We start from the raw sequence: 10,958 nt of genomic DNA on the forward strand, positions 1-10,958 counted from the left end.
GTGAAATTGTTATAAGTTGAAAATAAATGTTTTCTACTTCATAGGAGAGGAAGAAAATAGATCCGTGCTAAACAATGTGGTGTAAACACTCAAAAAGTAGTACTGGTATTCTGAACTATGAAGTTTAAGAAAAGATATTGACATAATTTTTTAAAATTCAATTTGGTAGCCATGTCATTTTTTTTTTTTTTTTATTATTTCAGACATGGAATTTGGGAAATTAAAGGCATTCATATTTTGTAAACTGTAATTAGATAAATTAGATTCATTATATTTTATTATAGCGATCAAAACCCACCTTAATCGCCACTACAGAATCACTCACACAAAATAGTTTGTCGTGAAATGTCTTTAAAATCCTTAGGTTTTAAAATGTCAAATTAACTCGAGGTATATAAATTAAGAGACAAAAATGACGATTAACATATTTATACATCCATACCGCGACTTTGCAAATTCAACCAAATTTAACGTTCATCCATTAGTCAAAAATGTACGCGCTTATTTACAGCATTTAATTAACGTTTCTGTATGGTATGATCTAATGAAAAAAAAGATAATTGTGCTAAGAAATCCGAAAAAATAGTAAAGTGAAAGGTAGCCACATTTTAAAGGGAAAAATGGAAATATGCACAAATAAAATGCAAATAAAACGTGTTAACAAAGAAGGGTGGTCTAAATACAAAATTACTAATTTTATAAAGCTGCAAATGTATGCACGTGCTTCAAGGGGTAACCTCTCATCAGAGCATTAAAATCAAATGCACAGGAAGAATTGAATAAATAAATAATGTATACAAGAAGTTCTCAAATGCCGAAAAAAATCAAATAGAAAGCCAAATTCGGCACCAAGAAGTTCTGCTGTCTGCAGTACAAGGGAATGAAATCTTTGTGTTTTATGAATTTCAAAATGTCTATTACTGCAACTTTCGATAAATAATATATAAAATGATTGGTGGTCAGACAAGTCTGACTACTGGGTGAACACTCCCCTGAACCTTTAGTCCACCAGTAGTGGCATTGATCCTGTGATTATTAATTACAAAAAAAACAATCATATGATATTGCAAATTTTGATATGCTATACACGTGTCATCAACAGAATTAAAGTCTAACAGTTGTTTTTCTTTACTCCTGTTGTGTTATACATCCCTGACGTTGGACGTAAAGCCAAAAATTTTAACTTCCCTTATTTTGCTATACTTTACCTTTTTAAATGTGGCTACGTTTAACTTATTCCTTATTCGTAAGTTAATTAAGTTAATGAATGAAATAAAACAACCGAACCACAAGTCTTTCGATGTGTACAAAATACCTAGTATGGACCATTTAACTATGTACGATTGAAACATTTCCTTGATACTTTTTTTTATTGTTGGAATCTTAATATTAATAGAATTAAAGTAATTGTTTTTGTACCTTAAGTTACGATGAAAATTAGCCTTGTACTTTTTCTTACACAAATAACTAAATGTTTATCTGAATTAATGCTGAAAAATGGAAGGCAGAATTATACCTCTTTTTCTTAGTCTGGTAATGACATTTATTTTTCTTTCATCTATACTTTAAATGTGTTTGGCCTTATCACCATCTTGTTGCATTTTACAGACTCTTGCAAATCATTCTTCCAGAAACCAGAAGATTTATTATTCTCCCGACCCAATCGTTATTTGATCGATTTGATTTTACATGATATCAACTATCCTTAACAATGACAGTGTAAGGAATTCATAACCTCTCATTTCATTAATTTCATCTCATTTCACAGACTGCATGCATGGCAGTTTAGCTCAAAAGGTTTTCGAAGACAATTAAGATCTTGGGAATCTGAACCTAGTGAATTATAACCAAACTTTATCATTGATAGCCTACATTTGGTCTCATTGACACTCAATGCAAATAATCAGTCTGATAAATAGTAACAGTCATGGTATATTTTATCAATTAACAGACAATCGGAAAACCAATGGGTGCAAATTGCTCACTTCTTCTGGCCGATTTCATCCAGGGTTTAAAGGCAACAATAAAAGAAGTAAGCCCAGTCTATAAAGTATTTAAATTTCATCGTGTTCTCGGTGCATGGCGTTCTTTCAGTGAACAATCCTCAATTTTGTAATTATAGTCATCAAAGAGTTTAAAATTATAGACACAAACCATCCTTGCATACATTTCGAATACAAATATGTTCCATTCAACTCCATGGCTTCATTCTATCACTATCCTGGATACCTCCGCTTCTGACTTTTTTCATTATTCTACAAGCGGTGGTATTTTAAGCTACTAAACCAGTCAACGTTATGCATCACGAAGAAGAAAAATGCGTATATACATTTTTTTATACATTTATTTCTGAAGACCACTTGTTATCTAACTAAATGGTAATTTACATAACTGTAATGCAGACTTCCTAGATTTTAACGTTAAGCCCTCCGGATGTTGTCATAATTTTTTTTAGAAAACTCTGGTTTTCTAGAGACACCAACTTAATTGCTCACATGATGTCAAATCCGTATAAAAGCGAAGGCGAAGTAACACACTACTCTTATGGTGGAGATGGCAAACTTCTGAAGTAAAGACTTTTGCCTTGTTGCAACATACTTTTGTTCCAATAACTTAATTTTAAAATTTAAATCACAATACAGTATTCTCTGAATACAAAATATTTTTAATACGTTAGTTTCGATATTGTTTCATTATAGTTAAAGTTTGCTTTATATGGAAAATAATTTATAACCACATCCCGAATCAAAAGCAGCCTTAATGTTTGGAAATATATCATTAATAAAATGCATTCAGTAGAAATCCTTCCCAGTATTTCTAGAAATCTTCTATGCTGGTTAATCATTATACCAAACCTCGTAACTAAAATGATTAAATCTTAAGCTTGTGTTTTATTATCTTTTCTTTGTTTGACTTTCATGTAGCTTAAGTCATTTTTTCTATTCTTTTTTTTTTTGGTTAAATATCATATAAAATTATTTTACATTTCTAGAAGATTTTTGTAGCTGATTTCATGCTTCAATCATCTAATGCATCACGCCGTTAAATAAATTTACTTGACATGATAATGCACCATGGCATACAAATGTATATTAATGTCATTTCATTAAGTTAGTGATACACTGTTATGAACTTAATACTAGCATACAGGATAAATCATTTCAATATTAATCATATCAATTGAAAATATGAAAAATATATCAAGAAGAGAGAAAAGGCCTTAGCGTGTTTTTGTTTGTTTTTTGTTGTCGTTGTTGTTGTTGTTTTTTTTTTTTTTTTTTTTTTTTTTTTTTTTTTTTGTTTAGCTTTGGAAGCTTGTACAAGTAGGCTTGTTCTCGTTTCGCCTTTGCTGTCAAATTTGGTACATAAAGATATTTCCATTTCGCCCTGTTTGTTTATATGTTTTTTTTTCATTTATTTCATTTCTTTTTTTTTTTTTTTTATGAAATGTAGTTGAATTTCAGTTTTTTATTTTTCCATTAAGGATCTTTTTTTTATTATTTTTTTTGTCTTCTGATTTAAATATTCTCCCTCCTTTGATGGAAACTATGAATAATAACTGTAAAGAACAAAATTCAAAATAAAATGATACATGTATGATATGACTGAGCACTTTGATAATAAACTATTTGTTAACATACAACAAAGATGGAACTTGATACAGGGAAGATAATGTAAACATATAGAAGGGTCTGAAAAATTCCCAACGATGCAAGAACTGTACAATTTGGCAACACCGCCTGCACGAAGTCCAGGCCCATAGAGCACTCGACCAGATAGGCTATAAATCTATAAAAATATAGATTTCGTTGCCCGGGTCATTCCTTCTCGTACGATTAATCTAGGGTTGTAACTTAGTACACGATGATAACTGCCCCGTACTACCATACATCGTGTACAAAAATTTACAGACAAAAATATAAAATCAAATATTTTATAAGTATCGTTTTAACATGATTTTTTATCGTAACTTGAAAAGTATAAAAGTATTTTAAATTTATGGCTTAAAAAGAAAAAAAATTGATTGGATAATTATTTTGCCTTAATCATTGTAACTAAACCTCATTAGTTCACAGTTTTGTTTTTAAAACAGTAAATTATTAAAAGTAAACAATTTCGCCTTAGTACTTTTTCACATTTTTTTCCTGTTTTTCACCTCTAATTCGAAACGAGATCATCCGTACAAATATATTCATTTTCATTACTTATGAATTTAATAAAATTGATCAAACATTTCTATTTAAATTTAAACATTTATTTTTTATTTTTTTTTTGCCAACCACAACTCATTGTTTGATTTAATGTGGTGACTTATTGTTTTTCTTCGATTTTTCGTTAGTATTAAGACGCAAAATTAAAATAACGAGTTATTGTTATTATTAAATTTATTTTCATTATACTTGTTCTGAACGTAATGATGACCTGGCGATTTTTCGGGAACAGACTATTCGAATGAAACAAAATTTGGCTCCAAATCGTGCATGCACTTTCAAGAATTGAAAATGATCGCATAAGCATACCCCCCCCCCAAAAAAAAAAAAAAAAAAAAAAGTGGAAAAAATACATAAAGATATTGCAAGTATTCAATTGCATGGAAATTTTGTATTTTGTGTGAAAATTATATGCCCAATTTTGAGGTTCGGAGACATATGGATAATTACTGTTGACCGAAAAGTTCAAAATGGAGGAAATTTGATTTGTAGGTGAAAGTAATGTTAAAAATTGTTGAGATTTTGGAGTAATGTGCCTACTGCAGGTGACTTGTCCCATGTTTTGCAAAAGGTAAACTGCTAATTGAAAATGCTTACCACTCAAAATAAAGTCCCGGTTTGAAAACAGTGTAAAATACATCATTAATGAAACTTGATATCTAGACATGTTCTTTTAGTCTACAGCACATTCGTCAAATATTTGTTCTTTAATCGAAATTTGCAAAATTTGACTTTTTATGTTCATTTAATTTCTACACCTTGAGATTCTGCCAATAATAAAAATAAAATAAAAACTCCTGATAATATCAGCCTCACCGGAAGTAATTTGAGAACAGTGACAGGAATTTAATTATATTTGCAGAAGTATTCGATCATTATCACATGTGCATTGCGCAAAAAAACAGGACTTTGGAAACAATCCGTGATGGAGGAAAAAAAGCAACACAAAACAGAATACATATTTTTCTTTCTTCGCTCTAAGATTTCCTGACTTTACACGATATAGGGTTCGATTAATTTCTGTAAAGAAACTGGAATTTATTACGATTTTAAAAAGATTGGCTACAATGCATCTCTTTTTCTTAAGACCAATATTACAAAATGGTTTAAGCCACTTTATACTAAAACGATTTGTGATCCTTTGCTAGCAACAGTTTTATGTCATTCTTGCATTGTCGTCTAAAGAATTTGGGACTCAAGAAAACATTTTTATGATAATGTTAAAAAAGCAAGTATCTTGCATCGCCTGCTTAGAATTTTAATGAATGGCTTCTGGGTTTCCTGATGCAAATCATCAATTTTGTCATAAGCTTAGCAACTCCTCTTAAACCGCTGAGTGAATATGATGAATCTGCACTTACGACTTATAAATATTGAAAACTAGCCAAACCAAGTTATTTCCTGTAACCTGTTCCAATATATATATATATATATAATATTTGAACAGGTTTAGTATAAATAAAATGTATAACGTACTACATTAAAAAAGGAAATATATGACAATTACTTTCAGATTTATGATTAATGTTAAGGAAACTGTATATTAAATTTCAAATTAAACATAGTCTCGAAAATGACAAAGAGTCATCACTCACCTCTTCTTGACATGAAAAAGTATTTTTAGTACACATTTCCTGACAAGTTTACATCATGAGTAATTAACAACAAAATACAATAGATTCATACGAAAAGGTTGTTATTTATACTCTTTTTACTGCGAAATCCAAAGTCCTAAAGTGAAATAAACTTAATTTCAATCAAGAATAGTAAGCAACGACATTTTGCAAATTTTAAGACTTTTTAAAAGATTGAAAATCTATAAATATACAAATCAAAGATGTCTCAATTTTTAATCTTGTCCATACGTAATAAGAGGGAAAATAATGAAGCAATATTCAGTTTTAATCACACTGTGCAGTTTAAATATGAAATTACTCCTAAATATTGAATAATGTTCACACATAACTAAGTTAATTGGAATTCAGGGGTCAGACTTGGAATACAAATTTAGGATTTTTATACATTGTGTATGTAGGTCGTATTTGTTTCCTGCTTCTGGAGCAGGGTTATGTTGCTACAAGATTGAAGACATCACTACAAAAGTTTGATGGTCGTCATCATAAACTCTTGGATCGTTATGGTTTATCCATCTGCGCCATGAAAACTAATTTGGTCAACGTGTCATAGTTTTCCTTTCCTCTTTCGTCTACCCCGGACTTGACTTTTTATCTTTTTATGAGCAACTCGCTGGGTGTTTTTAGAAAAGCAGAGGACGCTTAGCCTGTCGGTACACCTGCTCTATGCTACCTGTTTTTTTATTAGTGGAGTCCGAGTTGCTCATTTGCTTTGTTACTTTGTATGTATGATTTTCATTACTTTATGTTCTTTGTTGTGTATGTCTGTTTTCCATGTCTAGTCTTTGTCCCTGGATTACATTCTTTTAATCACCGCTATAGCCTTGGTTCCCCTTGATTACTTTTTCACGTTCAGGCCATGTACTGTGATTTCGACGTACTTGAACTGTCCCGATGCTGACACTTTGGTATTTTGATTTTGCCTATATGTTCCTAGAAGATTGAACCTTATTAAATTTTGGTTAAGTTACAAAAAGTTAATTTTAGAGAAAAGAATTGTTGATCCCTTAATTGAATGGCCACTGCCTGATGAAAAAAACATATGAAAGATACATTAAAATGTAAAGAAAATACATTCTATTTATGATGAGACAAAAAATATGTTCTTGCCTGTCTTTTTTTATGACGCACTACTTAAGACTATACGTTCATCTGCTTTATTCAGAAGCTTGTTTCAATTTGACAACAATGGTAATTCAGGTAAGTGTAACTCGAATGAAATCCCCATCTTTATTCCATACAAAAAGGGCAAAGGCAAGACATAAAACTAAGGCAGAAATAACTGTCAAATGAGTAAATTCGCAGATAATTAATGAGAAAGCCATACGTATTAAATCTATTAAAACTTGATGCATGCCCTAAGTGCATTACATAGCGCATATGTAGGTTAGTCGTCCATTACTTCGTAAGAAAAAATGCCGCTTTTTTTTACTAGGAATCCTGTCTCCAGCACAGAACAGTGCACATTTTCTAACAAAGTTCCAAATTAGTCTTTTGTAATTTTTTTTTTTCGTTTCTGCTTTTTAGATATTATCAGTAACGACAAGCTAGGTCTATTTACCTTGATGTTTGATATTTAAAACTATATCGATGACAATTGAACTCATGTTTCACGGCATAAAAGATAAGTTTCTGAAACATGATTTTGATTTATTTATGGAAATGTTCATGTTCAGGGGAAATGATTCTTCTTTTTCTGAATATCAGCCAGTCTTTGTTCCAAAAATAATAATTTGTATATTATTTTCAACACAATGATAAAGGTTGTTCACTTTTATTTTCAGGAATGGGTGTCAAGAAAATTATGATATGCGGATGCGCTGTTTTATTTACCCTGCTAGACGTTGTACTGACAGAGGAAAACAAATTAGGTCAGTTCAGGTCGAATCAAGGTAGCCAAGGAAAGCACCTTAAAATGCACTTTTAACTGACTTTTTAACGAATATACTGCTTATTTTGACTTCTTGTAAAGAGCACATTTTATTCATTAGAAAAAATGAACTGCATTAACTGTATTCAAATACTTAAATAATAAATATGGATAAAGACCATTTCATTTTCAAAAATAGGTTTGTGTAGTTGATTTGTTTTAAACATATTTTATTCAGTAAAATGAATTGGATCGCATAGCAGGCTTAAAGCTTATATATGTCCCGTGTGTGGTTGTGAAAATACATTCCCACCATCATATTCTAACCTATTGTTTAAATGTCATTATAAGTTATTTGTTATGGTCTAGATTTTATTGACAAGATGTCATTTACTGATTTAAACAAAAAAAATCTTATTGTATCTGAACGGAATAAAGCTATGTAACAATGAATATAAAATCAAAGAAAATCCTTGCAGTGTACTTGATTTAACTGTAAATAAAATCGATAAAAACAAGGAAAACAATATTCCAGCACTCCTTTTTTCTAAACTCTTGATAGGATACCAGAGTATACAGTGAAATTCATGTATTTTGTGAAAAAAAAATAATTATAATAATTATACGACAGTTGCAAAATTAAAATTACATGTAACGAGAAGTTTCTATATATCGAGAAGGAAAATCGTTGCAAATTCTGTTGGTCTGTGATTAAACATTAACTGTGTACTTTTACCGTTTTATTTACTTTATTTACATTGAATTAAATGAATCCCTCATATGTGTATTTTAATTGTACATATGTTCACTATTTGTTGCCGATATCTGATATATCCCTTATTTGTTTTTTTTTGTTTTTTTTTTTTTTTTTAATTGTTTTGTTTTGTTTTTCTTGTTAATATATTAAAAGTGATTAGTGATTATTAAAACCTATGTCGTTTACATGATAGCACACCCAATGTCTATTTGGCAAACCCTATATTAAACATCTGGACCTATTTCGCACACCCCTTCACTGAACACAACTTCTGATGTAATGAACATGAAATGTCAAAATCTGTATCACATACCTTATCAACCCCCAACCTACGGTGTATAACACTGTGATATAATGAACATGACCCGTCAAATTCAGTATCGCATGCCCTATTAACCCTCAACCTACGGTATATATCACAGTGATATTGCATAAACAACAGATTTTGGCATGTAGTGTTCAGTATCCATCATGTATATATATGAATAGTTTAGACCTACAACGCAATCTTGGTAGGAAAAAAACTTGAAGTATAGCTCAAAAAATACAATATAATGGGCATTTCATGTCAAATTCTGTTTCATGTGTTGTATTCACCAGAGACCCCTATAGCACTCCTAACAAGATAACTGCTGTCGTTGCTTTTAGACATAACTAATTTTTCACCAGTAGTCACCTCAGTACACGACTTAATGTGGTTAAAGAGACGATTTTGATTTCCAAATTTTTAACTTTCCTTATAGGTGCATTAATATTCCAGATTCTCCCCTGCATACGGTGTTTACATCTCACAGTTAATAAGATATGCTAGAGCCTGCACCAAAAATGTAGATTTCAAAAATGTAATCGCGATCTTCTTCATCTGACTTTTTAAAGAAGGATGGAAGAAAATTAGCTTGATCCGATCTCTTGAAAAGTTTCTTTTCTGTCGGTAGCTATAGCATGATCTTATCGCAGATTAATTCTAAAAATGGAACAATTAAGAATAGACGTGTATTTCACTACAACAGTCGTTGAATTTAATACTGAGTTACTGTTTTGATCCATTCTGACTTTTGTATGCAAGACACAAACTAACATTGGAACATCTATTGTCAATAGTGAAGCGGGAGATTTGGCTAAAATATCGTTAAACTTACAATATTTATGGACAACAAAGTGGCTAATTAATTTTTTTCCCGTTTATTCTTGAATTCGCCAGTTCCTATAGCATTTTAAAATATTTCCCTACGATTTATGATAATGAGTTGGGTAATTTTGTAACTACTATTTTTTATAGTAGGCCGCATGTACCCAAATAATCCAAAACTCCTCCACAACCGCTGAAATTAATGAAACGTTCGCATATCCTTCATTACGTGGCGCCATTTGTACCTCCTATTTACATTTTCCATCTGAAGGACTTTTTCCTGATGCAAAACATGATTAGTCGACCAGTGATGGTCATCTACTAATCCGAAACTCCTCTACAACTGCTGAATTGACTTGAGTTAATGTTTCTTACACAGTTTATCCCATGTTTCCATTGTGTCCCTCATGTTTTTTTTCCATTAGCAGGATTTTTGGGGGGTTTTCTTATTTGGGCGGGGATCGGGGGTATCACCTAGTGAGCTATGTGCTCACAGTTTTTCTAGTATTTACTTCAAATATTGATTGTCTTGAAAACATCTGATTGTTACTTTAGGGTTAGTTGTTGTTAAACGTATTAAACGAACCATATGTACATGATTTACGTACTTTAATATCAAACGATAGCATCTTGTTAAAAACATTTAGTATGTGTTTGTTTTAGATTTTGGTTTAGATGATGAACATTCTATACAGAAAAGAATGGATGCATCACAAGATGCAGTAGATTCATATGACTTTACAAACCAGGATTTATATGAACTTATAAAAAGAGGAAGTCTTTTGCGATTCGGGAAAAGGGGTAGTTTGTTAAGGTTTGGAAAACGAGGATCTCTTTTCCGCTTCGGAAAACGTGGATCATTATTTCGTTTTGGAAAACGCGTGAGAGATGATCTGGAACCCGTTGCCTGGATGAATGGGAAAGACGAATTATTTGATGATGAATTAAAAAGGAGTTCATTATTCCGTTTCGGTAAAAAGTCCGCATTATTTCGTTTTGGAAGAAGCGCAGGAAAAGGTCCACATACCCCATGGCGGTTTGGTCGTGAAGATGAGGAAGAACTCGAAAGGCTGACATCCGCCTAAAATGTAGCTCAATATAGAAAATAAAGTTAAGGAATGTAGGTTTTGAAAACCTTTGATTTTTTACGCCAAAAACTTTCGGTCGACGTTTAGCTTGTTATGGGAACTGGATTACTTGTGTCAGACCGGTTTTAGCATACATTTAAAAAAATTCGCACTGTACTTTAACAACTATTCTATATTATCTGATAGAAAATAACACATTGTATTTGTCCGATAAACCTTTGCAACGTATTGGACAGTGTTAAGTTAGATATACTGTTTTGGGCAATGTG

At 31.3% G+C, this 10,958-nt stretch overlaps 1 protein-coding gene across 1 annotated transcript in view; it reads left to right on the forward strand.

Moving 5' to 3' along the window:
* LOC148612447 (uncharacterized) overlaps positions 1-10,724 on the forward strand; it is a 31,417-nt gene extending 20,693 nt beyond the window's left edge. The window contains exons 3-4 of the mRNA XM_088590527.1: positions 7,630-7,716; positions 10,265-10,724. Coding sequence (XP_088446653.1) covers positions 7,632-7,716; positions 10,265-10,686 — 507 coding nt within the window. The 5' untranslated portion in view covers positions 7,630-7,631 and the 3' untranslated portion in view covers positions 10,687-10,724. The remainder of the gene's footprint in view (positions 1-7,629; positions 7,717-10,264) is intronic.
* Positions 10,725-10,958: the final 234 nt, after the last annotated feature.

Source organism: Perna viridis, chromosome 7 (assembly GCF_037379345.1).
Source record: "Perna viridis isolate PV_CMFRI_1.1 ecotype Kerala chromosome 7, ASM3737934v1, whole genome shotgun sequence".
Taxonomy (NCBI): domain Eukaryota; kingdom Metazoa; phylum Mollusca; class Bivalvia; order Mytilida; family Mytilidae; genus Perna; species Perna viridis.